This window comes from Pararge aegeria, chromosome 12 (genome assembly GCF_905163445.1).
Source record: "Pararge aegeria chromosome 12, ilParAegt1.1, whole genome shotgun sequence".
Classification (NCBI taxonomy): Eukaryota; Metazoa; Arthropoda; class Insecta; order Lepidoptera; family Nymphalidae; genus Pararge; species Pararge aegeria.
The window spans coordinates 18,656,594-18,677,382 of record NC_053191.1 but is presented as its reverse complement, the minus strand read 5'-3'; the positions used below and the strand labels follow the sequence as shown (position 1 = coordinate 18,677,382).

Here is a 20,789-nt window from a genome sequence, read left to right as displayed (position 1 = left end):
CTCAAGTTCGAGTTTCGAGTCTCAAGTTCGAGTTCCTCGCTTCAAGTTCGAGTCAAACCCAAGTTCCGGGTTCGACTCTCTACTGTTGTCGACGTCACCTCCGACGCCGATCTCCGGGTGCAGCTGAAGACCACCTCGTCTTCGCCTGCCTCGCTTCAAGTTTCAAGTTTCAAGTTCCGGGTTCGACTCCCTGTTGTTGTCGACGTCACCTCCGACGCCGATCTCCGGGTGCAGCTGAAGACCACCTCGTCTTCGCCTGCCTCGCTTCGGGTTCGACTCCCTGTGGTTGTCGACGTCACCGTCAACGTGCCGTCTCCTGGTGCAGCTGAAGACCACCTCGCCTTCGCCTGTTCCTTCTGGGCCACGCAATCAACGGCTACAAGGGCAGTACTCGCCCACTGCAGAATTTGGAAGCGAACTAATTGACGGGCCCTTTCACCCACGACCCTGACCTTGTTACCCTAAATAAATTTGTGATTACGAGTTCCATCTTTTAATACACTCTAACTAGAACCGTTACATCTGTACTTTTGAAAAATAGTAAACGAAACTTTCTGGTGGAACGGATTTCAGAACAGTCCACCCCACCCTACGCGACGCATGAACTCCTAAGGTGTTCCAATAATTCCGCGCGTCATCAAGCGACCGACCACATCGTTGTCGCCTATGTTCAGTATATACCGGTTAGCAAGTTAATCGGGCGCTCTGCGTTGACGAGCTTGTTTGCCAATTAATTAATAGCTAGGTTACAAGTTAGCACCTAAGCAGGAAACTCGAATGGGGTGAAGCAGTTAGAATGGGGGTAGTATGCCGATAGGGTATAAGATTATTCATGATAAAGAACATTTTTGTTCCACAGTACTATATAGTAGTAGAAGCCACGCTTATTTCTGCGATAACGTTGTATCTTGCAATGTTGTGCTGCGGCTCGTAGGGTGGGTCGCCGGAGTACTAACGCCTGCGATTCAGGTCGATGGGCACGCTTCATATGGCGAAGTGTTTTTCTGTTTATATGCGATGGATGGGGCATTAGCTTGGTTCGTCAATGATTACTTAAAAACAAATAAAGAAATAACCACAGTTGTCCTAAAATTACGCGCTGACAACCATGAGCAGAATGCCGGCGCCGGGGTGACGCGCTCACCTGCAGCTGCTGGTACTCGAGGCGCGCGGACGCCAGGTCGTGCGCGGCGCGCGGCGGGCTCAGCTCCGCGCGCCGCACGGGCGAGTAGCGCTCCGCGTGCTCGCGCGCTGCAACACGACGCACGTCACAGCTGAGCTACGTGTCACACATTCCACACCCAACTACTCGCTATGATCAAGCAGGCTAGGTCAACACACAGTCACACACACACACGTACAAAAGTAGTGCCAACAATACTACAAGCAAATAAAATGCGCGAACTGAACTTTCAATAAAATGAGTGAATATTTTACACATTTACCGTCAGATGTTGATTTTCATGTCACCTTTTCTTAGACCACGATTTCCTGAAACACTGAAATCCTATAAACGGCCGAGATCCCTTCCGTGGCGTCAGTGGCGCACGCGAGATGAGCTACGGCGCGAGTTGTCCTCCACCACAAACAAGCAAAGTGAATTACCCATCTCCTGCACCGTGGCCAGCGCGGGCAACTTGCCTCGCTGCGCGCCCGCGAACTTGCGCGCGCGCGCGGGCTGCGCGCCCGGCCCGCTCGCCGCGCCGCCCGCCGCGCCGCTCGCCGCGCCGCTCGGCGAGTACACGCCGAACTTGGCGAAGCTCTTGGCGTCCACGGTCATGGGAGTGCCGGAGACGATGGAGCCTTGGGTGGGAATGGATCTTCCGGAGATTATGGACCCTTGGTTCGAATTGAAATTTTGGTTCTGAACGGGAATACCGGTCAAAATCGACCCCTGGCTTTGGATGAGAGTACCGCTCAGAAATGATCCCTGATTCTGAATAGACATTCCGGTCAATATTGACCCTTGATTTTGCATAGCTGATCCTGGAATTTGTACGGGAGAACCGCTCGAAATCGATCCTTGGTTTTGCATCGGGGTTCCGGATACGATGGACCCTTGCGTCTGGAATATAGCCGACGACGTAGGCCCTTGGCCTTGTAAGATATTGGGTGGGATTGACTGACTCTGCATAGGAGTTCCGCTCATAATGGAACCTTGTTTCTGATAACTTTGAGCGGGTATCGGGGTACCAGATACGATCGACGCAGAATTTTGTGCGTTAATACTATCGGAAAAGGCTTGATCCGGGATCCCCGCTTGATGGGAAATAGGGGTCCCACTGACAATGGACCCGGTCTGGGACGCGACCGTTCCATGCGTGGGGGAATATTGGGACACGGCAGGAGTGTACGGGGAGGCCGCCTGCGACGCGGCTCCCATAATGCTCCCCTGGAGAATCGTTTCCAGGACGGGCTTCATACAATTTTTGGTATAACTGGGGGTCCCCGCCGTGATGGACCCCTGGCTGGTCGGCGGCTGGCTGCAAGGCGGGGGGCTCTGGTAGCCCGCCTGGCCGGGGTAGGAGTATCCCCCCTGAATGGACGGCGGTAGGTAGTTCCGGTTCATCCGCGCCTCGACCTCCATTACGAGTTCTGGGCTTATGACTATAATGTGTTTAAACAAAAAATAAAAATTAGCGATGCGACATGCAAACTACTACTGTCAAACAAAACTTACTCATGTGGGCATTTACTGTGTAGACATGACAGCGCGACATAAAGTACAGGAACAGCACGAGCCAGTTTTACAAGGCCTTCCAGTAACACGCCTACTTAATGGGCCTGTCCTGGGCACAGGCCACCCCTTTCTAGCGGCTGAGACGAATATAACAATCCTTTATCTATATATATATATGTATCGCCCTGAACCCATCTATATCACCAATTTCTTCCGAAATGATATACAAGTTCTCCGTGTCTTTACATGGAAAACGCAGATTGAAATTAGTTTAAAAATCATAGGCCGGTGGCCAGATACTTTAACAGATGTTACTGATTTCGTTAAATATAAGAGGTCTCTATTATCTCAATAATTATGTTATGAAAATCTGGTGACAACGATTTTTTCTAAACATAGGTCATGAAGTCAAATAAAATATCTTTATCCGAACAACACTATGAGAACATTGTAAGAATTTTAATGTGTGAGACTCATATTTGCAACGCGGGACGTTACATGTATACCTCAACACTTTGATAGAGGGATTAGCGAGATTTGTCAACATGTATTTTTTTATTGGAAACGACGTTGTGTTGACCATATCGCATTCTAACAAAACAGTTTATTTGATTTGGCAGTATTTACTCATCTATATGTACTAATTGAGTATTAAGTACTGTAGATAAATAACAATCTAAGAACGCTTCAACGTTTTCGTCTATTTTCATTTCATTTTAATTTTTGAAAAGATGAAATTAAGAAATACTTTCAATCTCTTAAATCGCCTTAGTAGCAACGTAATATAGGACGGTTCTTCTGGTTTATATCAATGTAAAACTAAATAAAATCATAAATGCCCACATTTGCAAAATAAAACAGTAATAAGCATTATAACTAGCAAAAAACAACTTTAAAAATGTAAAAACGTTGTTAGCCGAAAATGTTTGAAATCAGATGAGCTTTGAAAACGGCAAAATCAATTATCTGGTAATACTTTTAAAACTTGCAGCTGATAACGTTTTAAAAATTAAAATTTGCAAAAAGTTAAGACAATAATTACAACACACAATATTAAAATGTCATTACAGCGCTACAGGAACTATACATGCTATACACATGTGCGCGGCAGCAAAAATCAGAGGGCGCTAAGTCGCTCGACACCCGTACCAGCTCAGTGCGACTGAGAGCTGAATGTGAGAGTTTTTACCATGTTTATTATTCGCTCGTGTAATAGTTTACTACGACTTGTATGGTTTCGAAATACCGCCATCTAGCGGCAGTACATTTTCCCAGTTGCTAGATGGCGCACTTACTCTATAAATCGTAGTTAACTTTCACGCCATCATAAAAGTAAACGTAGGTAGAAAATCTCACTCTCGGCACTCTGAACTTGACAGACCCGACAGACGTATACAGTCTATACATGATTTTGTCGCTCCGATGTTGTAAGCGGCGATAGCCCAAATGGCTGTAAGCGGCGATAGCCCAATGGGTAGGACTTCTACTTCACTCCGAGTTCGAATCCCAGCACGCACCTTTAACTTCTATAAGTTATGTGCATTTTAAGCAATTAAAATATCACTTGCTTCAACTGTGAAAGAAAACATCGTGAGGAAACCTGCACGCCTGAGAGTTCTCCATAATGTACGCAAAGGAGTGCCGAGTCCACCGATCCGCACCGGGCCAGCAGGGTGGGCTACGGCCTTAACCCCATCTCTTTGTGGGAGGAGATCCGTGCCCTCGTAGTGGGCCGGTAAAGCGTTGATATGATTAGCAACCGCCGATGTAAGACGGTTAAAACGTCCAACGAATATACATCTGTTTGTGTGAGAGCGACTACTAGACTAGTGCGCGTTACCTGGCGGCCGCTCCGTGACGGTCAGCAGGCCGGTCCTGCGCACGCGCAGGTTGGCCGTCGACGAAGGGTTGCTGCTAGCCTGGCGGTAGCACACGAGAGATGTACAGCACACATAATATAAAATATTACAGTGTCTCCCTCCCCCGTAGGTTGATAGTGTATACGGTACGCTTTTTGATATAGGCACAATATTATATGGGAGAAGAGAAATGCCGCGCCAGTCGCGGACATATGTCAAATAATCTATTCTCAATAATTTAAAGTTTGGATGAATGTTTGTTATTCAATGAGCCAGAGCGGCTGAACTGATCCAGATGAAATATAGAACAGAGGCTAATTTTTATCACGGAATAATGAACGGTTTCTGTGGGATAGATTTTGTTATTATTTTTGGAATAGAGGTAGACATGTTTTGTTTGCATAGTGATAGCTCAGGCATACACATCAAATCAAAACTTATGTCTAGCAGTGGACGTCCTTCGATTGATATGATAATGATCACGAATGATGAACATCGAAAATCCCATGGTAAGGAAGTCACGGGTCAGTCAGTCAGTCTTAAACATATTGCGGAAAACGAATTCATATCACGTGATTCTGTTGGTGCGGGGCGTCGGGTGCGCAAGTGCTAGTACCATGGCGGCGGGCGCGCACACGGACACGCCGGCCGCGTCCTCGGGCGTGGCCATGGTGTGCCGCTTGCTGCTGCCGCGGGTCAGCATGTACCTGCGACCGAGCACCAGTTTTACACTTACTTTTTTTTTATTTATTCTTTCCCATAGGGAAAAGGCAAAGGTATATCACCGTACAACCATATCTTCAGTATTTAATAATCATGTCTTGTATGATTGTAACGCATAAAGCCATGTCTTCAGTGTTCAATATTCTCGATCTCATAGCAAGTCGTAAGGCGATGTCTTTAGCCCTCTTACACTTACTGACAACATACAACTGAAACCACTTTGAAGAGAAAAATAATAAAAACTGCTGATAAACTCTTGTTAATCAATTATGTCATTGTGACTTCTGCGTTTGACTCTTGCGAAACTCTCGCTTGAAACTTGCGTATCATATGTAGTCTTTAAGAGATAACAATATATAAGGTATCTTTCCCTCTAAGTTATATCCAGTGAGAGATATTTTGCTCATGTAACGAAATGTAACTAAACTTGACCTCGAAGTTAAACGCATCCCATACTCTCGCCTATAATTGGTTCAAAGAAGGACAAGAATGGTCGCAAGCCAGAAATAACCACTCCGTTTCCCCCAAAGTCGCTCCGTTGAGGAAAACAGTTTTCTGTCTAAAAAAAGCACCCCAAGCAAGCAAAGAATTTTGATTAGACAAAAGCGCGTCGCTACCGGCACAGGTTGGAGTTGTAGCTGGCGTCGCTGGGCGGCTCGTCGGCTGGCTCGCCGGGCGCTCGCGGCGGCCCGCTGTCCGACACCTGAGAACGGACGCAGCTCGGATTATTCGTTCCGAGTTGGTTGCACCGACATACAATTTAAATTCAATTTGTTCCGTAGAACCAGTTTTTAATACACTTTGGGAAACACTTTTTAGAAAAAAAGATAATTAATAGTTAAAAAAAACACGCTTGGTAAAGAAAACCAAAATAATTTCTAAAGTATAAACGCGTGGTTTTTAGTTTTTCTGATTATTATTATTTTTATTGGGGCTTTTTTTTCTCTTAATATTAGAGTGATCGGGTAAAGGTTGGAAATTTAAATTGACATAATTCCCATCCTATTGACTATAAATGAAAATTATATAAATTTACAAAAATCAAGCCAATTGAAAAATGGGATAATATTATCAAATTAGTCCCTCCTCGATATATCTACAAAATTTGAACGAAATCAGACCGTTTGAAGGGGGTCAAAGTCAAGTCGGTTTCAAATATACAAACAAACATATAACTGAAGCTAATATAAAGCTTGTAAAAACGATATTACTTTTCATGATTTTTAAAATAATTAAATTAATTAAGTTTAAATTCGGAACGAATTATTACTAAATACGTTCTCCGCTGTGGGATCCCGATGAGTATAGGTACATCGGGAATGTCACTAAATACAAAAATTGGCTGTTTGCTTTCTTAGTAACGAGCGATAAGTTTTGCAAAAAGACGATACTTTTATGCAGCTGCAATTACATGAAGAGTTGCGTTAAAAATTTAATGCATTCAACAACGTTGCAGATTCTAATGTACACGATTGATGTGTAAAAGAATATCTTTTTTTTTTATATTAATAGCGGGCAAACGACCAAGTGGGTCACCTGATGGTAAGTGATCACCGCCGCCCATAAACATCTGCAGCACCAGAGGAGCCACCAATGCTTTGCCGGCTTTTAATTTTACATAGGTAACATAACATAGTGAAACGGACATCATATTTAAAGAGCTAAGAGCCTTGTGTGAGATTTTCTAGCTATGAGATGGTGTGAAAGTGACCTGACAAAACTGTTTCCCAGTATTGACACTAGATGGCGCTCTATCGACCCCAACAAACACAATCGCGTGCTTCCATCTTTCTCCTTTACAAGAACGAGAGGTGCCCGCCTTGGGCATCCAGTTAACCCTTGACTTCTTTCATTCATAGATACATTTCGTCATTTGAATGAATTGACGTCAATTGAATGTGCAATAACGAGAGAAGAACGTTTTGTGACGATGACGCGCGTTGATTTGATGATTTATGTCCATCCAGAAAGCACCCAAGGCGCCTAAAGGAGTTTTTACTTTAAAGAAAACTTTCACGCGATCGAACAGCTAGAACATGTCACACTGGGCATTGCGTCGTTGCTGCGTGAACTGCGAGGGGAGGGTGGCGGCACTCACGTGGTGCGCGGGCGCGGCGCCGCAGCACGCGGGCTCGGAGCGCCGCACGTGCGCGCCGCCGTCCGACGCGCGCCGCCCCCACGGCGAGCCTGCGGACACGTGACATCTTTTTCAATATTCTTTTGGTTGATAGGTTCATTCCGAAATGGCCCCTTTTTAAGTTCATACTAGAAATTATCATCATTTATGAACTAATTTGGAAAATAAAAAAAAAATACAACCAAACGGATAACCGCTCTTTTTTGTAAGTAGGTTAATAATGACTGTTTTATCACAAAATTAATATTCATTTTTATTGTTACATACGAAATACAAAAATGCAATCATAGTCGCGTTTCTACGCCGCGGCCTGTGTCGCCACGCCAAAAATTAGGTTTACCCTCAAATCAAAAAAAAAAGTATTAAGTGTAAAGTAGTATTATTTTTGATTATTCATAAAAATATTCATCAGGCATCTTAGCACCCATAACACAAGCTACGCTTACTTTGGGGCTAGATGGCGATGTGTGTATTGTATATATTATTATATACATAATTATATTGCAGAAAAGAGCTGTACGATCAATATATAAACTGAAATCACTCGAATCCCTCCGTGAGAAGTTTAAAGAAATAGGTATACTTACTGTAGCTTCACAATATATTTATAATAATATATAGTGTTTGTAAGACAACATATTAGTGTCTATAAACTAAAAGTGGATATAGTGGACTTACAAGAAATGGTCATAAATTAGGGACATCTGCATATCGTCTGCGATTAGGGATTGTGGGATTGAGTATAAGCTTTTATAATTTGATTCCTAAGGAAATTTTGGACCTACCAATGTATAAGTTTAAAGAATGTGTTAAAACACATTTATTACAGCCAGTTTATTATACAATTGATGAGTTTCTCAATGACGAGGTTACTTGGAAGCATCCGGCTCCGCTTTCATCTCTCACAAGATAGAAAAACGAATGTTAAAACGTAAAATATAAATTGTTGATGTTGGAAAAGAGCAACTGCCGAGTTTATTGCCGGCTTCTTCTCGGTAGAATCCGCCTTCCGACCCGGCGGTAGAGTGACTACCAACAGACATACAGTGCTAGTACCCCGCTCACCGTGCGCCTGCATGGCTTGGGGCGGCTTCAGCAGGTGGTGCTTGACGCTGCAGTAGCGCGGCGGCTGGTGCTGCACGGCGGGCAGCTTGGCGGCCAGGTTGGTGTTGGGCAGCAGCGCCACGCCCGCCTGCGGACAGTACATGCCTCGTGTGCTGTTGCTTTGAGCAAGTCCTACACTGCGATATGCTCCTAATGAGAGACCTCGAGGACGTAGCCCGATTCGTTGGTCGGATCAAATCCGCACTGCTCTCGACACCAAAGTGCATACGGCTTTAAACGTTGCTCAAAGCCGAGTCAAATGGCACAAAATCGTCCAAAAAGTTGTAAGTGGAAGGGGTCACGACCCTCAGCAATGAGGAACACGACGTAGAGAGAGAGAGAGAGACACTGCGATACCCGTATTGCACGAGTATCGAAGTAAAACTTTTATCAATATTTGAAGGAGTGAGATGTTCCTGCGACTCCGCCTTTACATTTAATATTGACCGTTTCATTTTATATTCTATTTAAAATTCATTAATGTAACTTTCACATTTTATAAATATCTTCATTTGTTGAATAGAATAATTGAAAGTAGAAAATTGAAGGTTAGATCAGCACGTGTCATTGAATATTATAGAATGTCGCATTCGTCAGAAAATTTATGAATTATTTAATTATTACAAAAGTAATAAATAAACGAGTATATTTAGAGATTTTTAAAAAACTTTGCAATTTAAAATATTTTTTTAAATCTGTTGCATTTTTATTCACTTTACTATTCACAATTGATCCGTTTGAATTAATAAGTCAAAAAGCGTGGAGTATATACTTACGACCAATCCAAATTTTTATTTTTAAATAGCGAAAACTACACAGACGTCTGAGACGAAAAAAATCTGAGTTACTAAATAATATAAATAATATTATAGTCGCGCCTAAATAAGTTTTACTTCAAAACACCGGCTAAGTTTGTTGTGGGCTTCTTTATAGACCAGGGTGCGTTTGGAGCGCTTTAGTTTCAAGTTTGACAGTGACTTGATGGCTTTGCCTAGATATCGCAATACCTCTGACATGTTTGCTGAATCAAGAGACTGACTTCTATGCTCCTTAAAACGGTTTGTGACGGGATGCCATATCTAAACAATGTTAATGGCTATCGGTTCAGCAGAGTAGAAATAAGAGATAAATATGTAGCCATGACGCATGGGAAGTGTTGTTTAAACCCCTTACAATTCTTGTGATTTTTTTGTATACTGGATATTTTTTGCCTTTAATAAAACTTTATTATTATCATTATAGCAGAGAAAACCGAAGAAATTCGAAGATTTGCAATATGACATCCTAACATATTTTTATGCGCTTACATTGCACTGGCTAAACCTTACAAGATAGATTAAATTAATGTTACATTGCACTGGCTAAACCTTACAAGATAGATTAAATTAATGTAGATACTTCATTCTTAGTTTTATTCCCCTACCACCTGTGAATTCACAAGATCTAGATGTAAGAATGATGATGAACAGCATTTTTGCAGTTGGTCAGATTTCAATTCACACAGTTTATACGTTTCAAACATTCGAAAGTAGAGTACGTCAAACAAATCTTCGAAATTCAAACATCAAGCAATAAAGAAACTAAATCGGATTAAAAAACTTTGCGTTCTTCTGGATGTCTATTACAAATTTAACTACTGACTTACTAAAATTTTAATTACATTAATTTTAATGTTAAAATAACTTAAAAAAAACTAATTGAACTTTGAAAATCTCTCAAAAATAAAAACTTCTTCCCGTACCGGGAATCGAACCCGAGCCTCCTGGGTGAAAGCCAGGTATCCTAGCCACTAGACCATACGGGAGATACGAGAACGCTTGAAATATTTGAATTGTTTAATTCAATATAGGTTTACAATGTTTTGTTTATTCAAGTGTGATGCATCCTACTTCATAAATTCATACAAACATATTATTGTAAAGAAATCTATATATTTAAAGACAAACTGCCGAAAGTTGCTAGTTATAATACTTGGATAATCAGATTTTGTTTGTTTAGTTTATTTTTATTTTTTAAAGTAAATTATTTAGATTTTTTCCCTTGGTATAATTTAGCGTGGGTTGAATACCAATTATGCATGTTGTAGCTACTTCTAAGTTGAATCATATGCGTATTTAGTACCTACATCTATTATCATATGTGAATGTACAACATGCCAATCCGTTGGTGGTGCTTTGAATAAATAAATAGACATCGCATCTTCTAATACTGACCAATTACCAGTCTATTCTTATGAAAGCTTTGTGCGAATTAACTAATATTGATGGAACTTAGCATTCCGTAATCAGAAATTTGTTTAATTAAACTGTTACTGAGGAAAGATGTTATAAGTTCTACAAAAAAAAAACAAGCCGTGGACAACATTTAAGGGTATGAGCTGCTATAACTTTTCTTACGTTAAAGTGCGCCGACGCACAGAGTGGTACCGTGCGTGCAGACAAGTCTCCCGCCTAGAAAAAAAAAATATTTTATTAAACAAAAACTTATTAAGTACCTAAATTTTTTTCCAAATCTGTTGCATAAATAAAAAATTGCTTTCCCGTACCGGGAATCGAACCCGAGCCTCCTGGGTGAAAGCCAGGTATCCTAGCCACTAGACCATACGGGAGATGACAAACGAGTCGAAAACATTATTATTATTAAAAAAAACACTGTTAACTACAAGCATTTAGAATATCTTTTATATATTCTTTGTAAGTTAACCAGAGATTGAGATAATATCGTCTTTTAGTACAATATAATATATATTATATAGTAATTTCGTAGCAACATGTACTACCTATATAGCAGAAATTATAATTTCCATCGAAGCAAGGAAGTAAATCTTATTTCATTTTAAATTTTACTCATCACTACATTTTACATCCAAAATTCAGAAACTATAAATACTCAAATTGTGGCTCGAACCCGGAGTCTGAGACTTAAATCCACAGCGCTCACCGCTCCGCCGGAGGTGTTCAGTAAGCATGAAGTACATGATTTTTTATTTCTGAATTGTGAATGTTGTGAGCGGTACCTGCGCGTGGCGGCAGTCGCCCGGGCCCACGGTGTGGCGGCGCGTGGCGTGCGGCGACGGCGGCGACTGCGGCGCGCCCGCCTCCTCGCTCGCCGGCGCCGACTCGCCGAACTGCGGCGATGGACACACACACATATTAAACGTTTTTTATCCACGCTTCTGATACGTTCCGCTAAGATGTGGTGTATAATAATAAAACGCTTTGGAATAATATTAAAAGAGTTACAAACTTATCTCCAACGAAGGTGGATAACACTGCTCTTCTCCGTTTTAGACATTTAGCAATTGATTCTGTTAATCATATTAACAATTATTTTGCAAGTGTAGGTAAAAACCTCGCCAAAAAAATATCTCTGACAACCATCTGTTCACAATTTAATTTTCCAAATACAACACCACATCCTCCACTCTCGTCTTTTGTTCTATTAGCCACGTCAGTTGATGAAGTAAATGCGGTGCTTTCGGGGCTTAAATCCACTAGTGCTGTCGGTTGGGATAACATTCCTACTAGTTTTTTGAAAATGGCCAGAAGCGAGGTGGCCCCAATTATTTCCCATTTGTCCAATTTATGTTTTGAAAAGGGTATTTTTCCATCCCCACTCAAGCAAGCTATTGTAACGCCAATTTACAAGAGTGGTGCCAGAGACGATGTCAATAACTACCGACCAATATCAGTTCTTCCTTCTATTTCGAAAATTTTGGAAAAATGTCTGAACTTAAGGCTGGTTAAATTTCTAGACAGATTTAATTTAATATCAGAAAACCAGTATGGCTTTAGACGGAACAAATCGACCGAAGACGCAGTATCTGATTTAAGTTCTTTAATTGTAGACCAAATTGACCAGGGTAAAAAGTGTCTTTGTGTTTTTTTGGACCTAAAAAAGGCATTTGACACCGTCTCTGTCCCCAAACTTGTAGAAAAACTGGACCTTGTAGGAATTAGAGGTACACCTTTGGAATTATTTAAAGATTATTTATGTAACCGAAAGCAAAGGGTCAAAATAGGTGAATACGTTAGTGATATGGCTGACATCACTTATGGAGTCCCACAAGGAAGTGTCCTGGGGCCAACCCTGTTTTTGGTCTACATAAATGAACTGTGCGAAATCAAGCTCAAGAATGGTCAGGTTTTCTGTTACGCTGATGACACCGCCATAGTTTTTTCTGGGCATACTTGGAAGGAAGTCCAAGAGACGACTGAAAATGGACTGACCATGATAGCTAATTGGCTTAGCGCGAATTTACTTACACTTAACACAAACCAAACCAATTATATATGTTTTTCAATCAAAAATAGTTCTCAACCAAAAAATGATTTCAGTATCAAGATTCACAAGTGTGGTGATCTTTCTTTTCAAAATTGCTCCTGCCCTACCATTGAAAGGGTATCCTCCACGAAATACCTTGGTGTTATCCTCGATCAAAAATTATCTTGGTACCCTCAGATAGAATTAGTAGCAAATAGAGTCAGAAAGCTAACATGGATTTTTAAAAAATTGCGAGCTATTGCTCCAATAGACTTACTCGAAAAAATTTATTTAGCTCTGGCTCAATCCATAACAACCTACTGTATACCTGTATGGGGAGGTGCTGCCAAGACCAGATTTATTGACGTTGAAAGGGCTCAGCGATATTTGTTAAAGGTCATGCGTTTTAAGTGTTTTCGGTATCCCACTAACTCATTATATGCCCTTAGCAATGTCCTAACAGTCAGACAATTATGTATACTCCTAGTAATCTTAAAAATTCATAAAACACTACACTTTGATCCAATAACTTTAAATAAAAGAACAAATAGTCGCATTGTCTCTACAGTTAACACAAAAACAGCCTTTGCCTCTAGGCAACTAAAGAAACAATCTTGTCTGCTGTATAATAGAATAAATAGAGTTTTGAATATTTATCCACTGAAACTGCATGACTGTAAAAAACAGTAACAAATTGGATAAAGTCATTAACGTACGATGAGACAGAATCTCTCTTCCTGATTCTAAAGTAAAAGCACACACATAAACACACACACACACACTCAAACACTTACACACACACACTCACAAATTTGCATGCTTGCATGATTGATTTTGAAAAATTCTAAACAAAAAAAAAGTATAAAATTATAAAATGTATTAAATTGGTTAAGTCATGTTATTAGTATATGTGTAAACTTTATATCGGAAAGAGCGAGACCTCCAAATACAGGTTTTTTTCCAAACTTAAATGGAGGTCTTAGCCTATTGTTTTGTAATGAAATTTAGATAACAAATAAATAATTTTTTCATTTTTTCATTTTCATTTTCATGTGGTGTATAATTTGAGTACCTTCAAGGCTATAGTGAATAGGCTTTTTCTAGGCAAGCGTGCTCCAACCTAGACCTCAACATTGCTTTCTAACGAGCATGATTGTAGTCAAGCGCTGGCGTTAATATATTTAAAAAAAAAACTTTGTACAGATTCAACATATCCTTAATTGTTGCCTGTCGTGACGTCAAAGCCGTGTCGTAACGGCAGATGAGAATACGTTTCTCACCACCCCTCTTCCTCCCGCGGGTGTCGTACGAGGCGACCAAGGGAAAATAACTACTACTGTCAATGTTGATGTTGTAAAAGAGCAACTACTGAGTTTCTTGCCGGCTCTTCTCGGTAGAATCTGCTTTCCGAACCGGTGATAGAGTCACTATAAACATACAAACTTGACGTTTTAAAAGTACAAGTTTTATAAAGTAGGCCTACTTGAAATAAATAAATTTTTAATTTAATTTTTTTTTTAATTGAACGAAGTGCAGTAGCGTCATCAGTGCTGCAACTACCATCTACTGCGATCACCAACCCGTCTGCCCAGCGTGGTGATTATGGGCAAACCCTGCCGTTGGGAGAGGCTTTTAGTCCAGCAGTGGACTGTATTAGGCTGTTGATGATGATGATGATGATGACGACAAATCTGAGAGCCAAGTTCAAGATTTTCGACCTAAGTTACTTATTCAATAGCGAAAAAGTTAACTAAACTTCGATATGATATCTAAATAGCGCCATCTAGTGACAATGCCGTTTTACAGTATATAAACTAGATGGCGCTCCTTCGATACCATATAAAACATAGCTAACTTTCACGCGATCGAATAACATCCGTTTATCTATATTCAATCTATCTGTAGTCGGTTGATTAGTTACTTAACAAAGTTATTATTTGTAAAAGATTGTACAGACATTTATTAACAATAACAATGTTGCTAAGCAGTAAATCCTCAGATTACGGACAGATCGAATATTGAAAATGAACATAAGTAAACCTAGAAAGAAAATCTCACACTTGGCACTCAGTTATCAAATTTTGACTTTGACGTCCAATGAAGGGCGTTTAAAAAGACCGATTTACTCTACTGTGGATGTGAGTTCACATTTTAGTTCCTGGGCGTAAGTTTTCTTATTTATTTAATTATAAAAATATAATCGTACGGTTATGTCATAACATTCTTTTGACATAAAATTTAGTGAAAGAAAAATCAGTAGTGAAGTATTCGCGACTCTAAAACGAGCGACATTAGGGGCCTTTCCCTATGTCAGCATAGTGTTTCTTTAATCTACGGAAGGTGCGTCCGATGAGCCGTGTAAAGGTCAAAATGTCTCTTTACACGGCGCTATGAATGAAGGGGATGTTGCATTTGTAGCTCTAAGTAGTGGGGGTTGAGTCGGTTTTCGCTCGGCAGCCGCGCTCTGTACCTTCTCAAAGCTGTCCGCAGAGTGCACGCCGGTGAGGTAGCCGGCCACCTGCAGCCCTTCGCAACCGCTTTCTTCCGCTTCCATTTGCTCCTCGTCACTGCTCTGCAACGTTTAACAAATAGTATATTATTTATAGATTCACCAAACTGATCGCACACCTCCCCAAGTGGCCCTCCCCTCCCTCGACCAAAATTACTTATTCGATCGCGTGAAAGTTCACTACGATTTATATGGTATCGAAGGAGCGCCATCTAGCTAAAATACTGGAAAACTGTATTGTCACTAGATGGCGCTAAAGCGCGTATATCCCGTAAAGTAAAAGCGTAGTTAACTTTTACGCGATTGAATAAGTAACATCGGTCGAAAATATTACTATATGGCTCTCTGTTGTCAAGTAAAATACCATCGCCTAACCTATAAAGAAAGCAAAACTTCGCAGGGCATGCAAGGAACACGTCCTGCAATGTGCCAACCTATGTCCTTTAACCTGAGGCGTATGTGCTTGTAAGTATACATTAAAAATACATTAAGTGTATTTAAAATAACGCTCGAGATGGTGTAAATGATGGTGTAGGATGGTGTAGTAATTTTTTATTGAATATTTACTGTAAATAACATTTTTTAAACAATGTAGAGTTTTATCATAAATACTATTATTAGAATTTGTGACTCTTGTGACTCACCTTACAACTAGTGAGATCGAGGGGTCGCCCCGTTGTGGAATCTAGCGAATCTGTGGAAAATTAAGGATAAATTACTGATAAACACAGTACCCAAAGCTATAGCATTAAGTAAATAAAAAAAAGATTCTCAAAAAATTTAAATATATAAATTAAATTAATAAATTAATAAAATTAAAACTTTCGCCCGTTTTCATCTCGTTTAATTTTTTGAGAATCTTTTTTTTTATTTACTTAATGCAATAGCTTTGGCCATACATTCACTCATTTACTCACTTAAATTTTTTCTGAACTGCCCTTTACTAAAATAACTATATTTTCATATTGTTTTTGGTAAGGCAGTAATATTATTATAACTATCAGAGCAAAAAGATTTTTTTTTATGTATATTTACATATAATTTTTTTTTTTTAATTATTACGATGCAATTTACTCTAAAGTTTTAATGGTGGTAAAAGTTATCAGTATGATGATTTTTAAGTGTCTGAGTGTTTATCCGTTTATCATCAGCAATCTCAGCACCAATAACACAAGGTAAGTTGAATTGGGGCTAGATGGCGATGTGTGCTTTGTCGTAATGTATGTATATATTATTAGTCAGCGTATCGGCGCACCTCTGTCCATGTCCGCGTTGTCTTTCTGCTGCAGCTTGTCCATCAGCAGGTGGTATATCGCGGAGATGTGGTCGAAGCGCTCCTCCTGCACCGACTGCAAGAACGCGTGACTAAAGTCATTCAAACAATTAAGAAGTGAAGCGGAGCTCACTGCCACCCTTGTGGAACTCCGAATTGCATGACTTAGACCTACAACCGACTAGTCGGGCGCAGTGTGCCGCAGGTCGCACCTGCTGTATGTGGTGGTGCGAGAGGCCGGGCAGCGCCAGCATGCGCGCCAGCACGGCGTCGTGGCGCGCGCCGGCGGCGGCGGCGGGCGCGCCGGCCGGGTGGCAGGCGCACGCGCCCTGCGACGCGTCGTAGCGCCCGGGCCCGGGCCCCGGCTGGTGCGCCTGCAGCCAGCGGTGCCGCGCCACGCCGCGCAGCGACAGCCGCCGCTCCGGCTCCACCACCAGCATGTGCCGTATGAGCTGCTCGCATTCTGGAACGAGCGGAGTGGGGGTCACTTCCAGATTCAACCTAACATATTTTGATTACGTACCTATACAATACAGAACGGCAATCTTTTATAGCTACACTGAGTGGCTAATTAAGAAATAATAATATATTTAGGATGTGAACGGTTGCAGAATGTGACTGATGATTTTATGACCTTTCTAAGGCATTTGATTGTACGTAACATAAAACTTTGATGCCTTAAATAAGCATAATTGGTATGAGATTGGGCTTGATTTTATTGCCTCTTATCGTAGTGGCAGAACTCAAACGGTGTGAGATATAAATGTTGTAAAGCCACAGACTTCCCTACTTTAATAGGTGTGCAACAGGGTTTAATTTTGGTTCCGTTTTTATTGTTAGAACATATCGGTGTTATGAGTTTGAAAAAAGGTATAGAGCACTGGCGCACCTTGCGACATGAAGTAGGGGATGCGGAACTTGCCGGCCAGCACGGTGGCGCGCAACTCGCTGAGCGTGGAGCCGTCGAAGGGCAGCGCGCCGCACACCAGCACGTACAGCACCACCCCCAGCGACTGAAACCAGCTGGCGCTCAGCAGCGAGCCGCGAGAACCCCGCGGGGTACCGTATCCCGTATGCCGAGTACGATAGAGCACGGGCAACCATCAATCGGACTGCTGGAGTTAGGTATCTGACAGGGATTTCAACGCTCCGAAAGTTTCGGGACTCAAAATATAATGGTTAAAAGATACATTTTTATATTATTTTCTAGTCTTGGTTTTCGTTAAATATTGATATTTTTTATATTAGATAAGCACCAATAATACCATACGTACTTCCCAGCAGACCTCGTCCTGGGAAGTACATCAAGTCATTCCGGTCCGAAGGGCATTGTTGCCGATGTAATTACAGACACAGACAAACACTTTGGAGGACGTGTTCCTTGCATAACCTAAGATGTGCTGCTGCGGTTGAAACAATGGTATTCCACCTAAAATCAGGTGGCCCATCCACTCTGTGTTGTCTGTCAAATTTACTAGTATTTAAAAAAATTATAACAAAACCAAAGCTGTATATGTCCGAGCAGACGTCTCCACTCCCGGACAATTGGGTGCGAGTAAGAGGAACAAGAGTGGTACCCATATGTCGGCCTTGGGCCCGTCGTACTGGCGGCCCTCGAACAGCTCGGGCGCGGCGTAGGGCGGGCTGCCGCACCACGTGGACAGCGGCGAGCCGGCCGTGTACTCGTTGCTGAACCCGAAGTCCGCGAGCTGGAAGCACGCCGGGTGCGGACTGAGCCATATGTGAGAGTAGCAGAGCTTTTTGTGACAGAGCTCGGTCGAATGAATGAATGAATACACTTTTTTGTACACTAAGGAGAAAATTCACATCGTCACACGTCCTGCAACATCCTTGTATGCCCACTGGGCATACATGATAGGTGTTGGTCTGTTTATAGGCAATGATTTTCCCATTTACCATCAGGTGCTTCATCTGCTTGGTCCGACGATTATGACCTACTGTAAATAAAAGAATAAATGCGGTTTCTACCGTCAACCCTACTTAACTATGAAGTATATTAACAGTTGTTTCTCTTCTCTTTAGAAAGAAGACTGAGTTCTGCTCATACTGCAGCGTAGTATACAACATTTAAATTTACAAATCGGACCACCCTCGCGATGACGCGCTCTATGATGAAGCATACCTATACCATTTAATAGTTTACAGTAATTATTTTACCTGTAATTTTCTAAAAGTTTACCATAAAATGGGAAAAACGGGAAAAGTTTGCGAGCTAGCAACATGTGAAGTGATACGTACTCGGGGCGTTTTCACTGTTTATGGACACAATAATAGCCGAAGAAGGATTTTGTAATTTCTTATTTCTGTGCGAGATTGGTATTTATTTTCGAGAAATAAAAATGCAAAATCGAGCGATATATAAACAAAATTTTTTACTGCTTAAACAGAAAAATCTCTCTACTGGCGAGGTATTTGCGTAGTTCACCTAATTTGTTATATAAAACTATCAGTTGATCGGTTTTGTGTTATCAAATTAATTATTTGCAATTTATATCAACAAAACCATTCAGGTCAGCAAAAAAGTTCCGAACATCAAAGGGCAGTTTTTTACAATCATGCCTGTCGGGAATTTCGAAAGCCCACAGGGCGGGCTTGCGCGAGCTCACCTTGATGTTCATGTCGCGGTCGAGCAGCAGGTTCTCGGCCTTGAGGTCGCGGTGCACCACGCCGCTGGCGTGGCAGTAACCCACCGCCGCCACCATCTGCGAGAAGGCCCGCGCCGCCGCCGCCTCCGCCATGCGCCCGGCCGCCACCAGGTGGTCTGCGACACACGACCGTCAGCACGCGCCCCGCCCACGCCTCACGCCGCTTGCGCGCGCGCCACTCACCGAATATCTCCCCGCTGGGCGCGTACTCCGTCACCAGGTACAACGTGTGGCTGCTCTCCATCACCTGCAACCAGTCGTACATACAGCTTCGAGCTTGACTGCAGCGCGTGGGAACCCCGAAACGAACGAGCGCACTTGTTCTAAGTAATACTGATCTTGCGAGCCATAGGTTAAATGCTAGACGTAAACCTCCCTTTGCGTGGGCTAGATGGAAGACAAGGTATTCGCCAAATAACTTTTATCTCGTGAGTGCAATGCTTTCAACAAATATACAGAGATGGACATTTTTCACGTCAAAATAGGCAAATTAGGAAATTAATTATGGCAAAATAAGTATTATAATATATTTATAAATTAAAAAAGGTTTATTTAATTACTTATGTTGTGCAATTTTCGCTTGGTACTTAATTCCTAAGCAATTTGTGGTTAATGTTATTGTTTATGTATAACTGAGTTGTGAAAAGCTAATAAATAAACAAATCTAGTACTGGGGAACCGTACTGTCACTAGGTGGCGCTCTTTCGATACCATATACACGGTAGTTAACTTTGTCGCGATCGAATGAGTTCAGTTCTCTTCAGCCTCACCTGGTACAGTCGCACGATGTGCGGGTGCCGCAGACGCTTCATGATTGCGATCTCGCGGAACGTCTTCTTGAGGTTGTCCTCGTCCAGGCGCGATTTGTCTATTATCTTAATGGCTACCTGCAAATAAAAAGATAATTTTAACTGCTCATTCTCTTTTGTACCTATACAAGGTATACAAGGACTATAACTACTTTGCATGCTCTTACGCATGAATGCTAGATATAATAGAATCAAGTGGCAAACGGAAAGTCAATCATTGCTCGGAATATTGATATAGCCAGTAATATTTTGCAAAAAAAATGCACTTCGTATAAAATCTCCTATTTTTTCCCGTACGATTGGGGAAAAATTTTCCCAAATATTTACAAAACCAATATTTCATTTGCTTGTAAAGCAGACTAAATTAACTGGTGAATCCTTGAAATTAAAATTATTATTATTTGCCATTGTTACCTCTCGAATCGATTTGGCTTTTTATCGAATAGCTATCTTTTATTTGAAACTAGAGTTCAACAGTCTCGTTTATCTAGTTTTTCTGCCTATTCATCGTCAGGTTCTTTACACATTTGTAAAATTCTAAATATCATACTAAGTTCACAGCGGATATTTATATAAAACCTATACTGAAAAACAACAACGTTATGTGAGGTCAGACAGACTTGTTGTTTTAGTTTTGAAATATTTTTTATGACCTGTCCGACGTCAACCCTTCTCGGGATGGTTTTGTTGGTGACATAACTATTTTTCAAACACTTTCAGTATTATGTAATATCTAACTAGAAGCAACAATGCAAGAAAAGTCGGT

At 41.4% G+C, this 20,789-nt stretch overlaps 1 protein-coding gene and 2 non-coding genes across 3 annotated transcripts in view; all 3 read right to left on the bottom strand.

Moving 5' to 3' along the window:
• The window catches only part of LOC120627810, a 41,260-nt gene that overhangs the window by 4,866 nt on the left and 15,605 nt on the right, over window positions 1-20,789 (bottom strand). The window contains exons 2-19 of the mRNA XM_039895860.1: window positions 19,985-20,101; window positions 19,398-19,461; window positions 19,176-19,330; window positions 18,126-18,257; window positions 17,438-17,561; window positions 16,761-17,011; window positions 16,531-16,624; window positions 15,920-15,969; window positions 15,237-15,338; window positions 11,520-11,630; window positions 10,900-10,953; window positions 8,465-8,591; window positions 7,361-7,449; window positions 5,880-5,965; window positions 5,156-5,246; window positions 4,521-4,599; window positions 1,606-2,607; window positions 1,145-1,251 (exon numbers count right to left, since the gene is read on the bottom strand). Coding sequence (XP_039751794.1) covers window positions 1,145-1,251; window positions 1,606-2,607; window positions 4,521-4,599; window positions 5,156-5,246; window positions 5,880-5,965; window positions 7,361-7,449; window positions 8,465-8,591; window positions 10,900-10,953; window positions 11,520-11,630; window positions 15,237-15,338; window positions 15,920-15,969; window positions 16,531-16,624; window positions 16,761-17,011; window positions 17,438-17,561; window positions 18,126-18,257; window positions 19,176-19,330; window positions 19,398-19,461; window positions 19,985-20,101 — 2,835 coding nt within the window. The remainder of the gene's footprint in view (window positions 1-1,144; window positions 1,252-1,605; window positions 2,608-4,520; window positions 4,600-5,155; window positions 5,247-5,879; window positions 5,966-7,360; window positions 7,450-8,464; window positions 8,592-10,899; window positions 10,954-11,519; window positions 11,631-15,236; window positions 15,339-15,919; window positions 15,970-16,530; window positions 16,625-16,760; window positions 17,012-17,437; window positions 17,562-18,125; window positions 18,258-19,175; window positions 19,331-19,397; window positions 19,462-19,984; window positions 20,102-20,789) is intronic.
• On the bottom strand, window positions 10,236-10,307 carry Trnae-uuc. Its single transcript has one exon. It is a non-coding gene; the product is annotated as a tRNA-Glu (tRNA).
• Trnae-uuc lies at window positions 11,040-11,111 on the bottom strand. The gene has a single exon. It is a non-coding gene; the product is annotated as a tRNA-Glu (tRNA).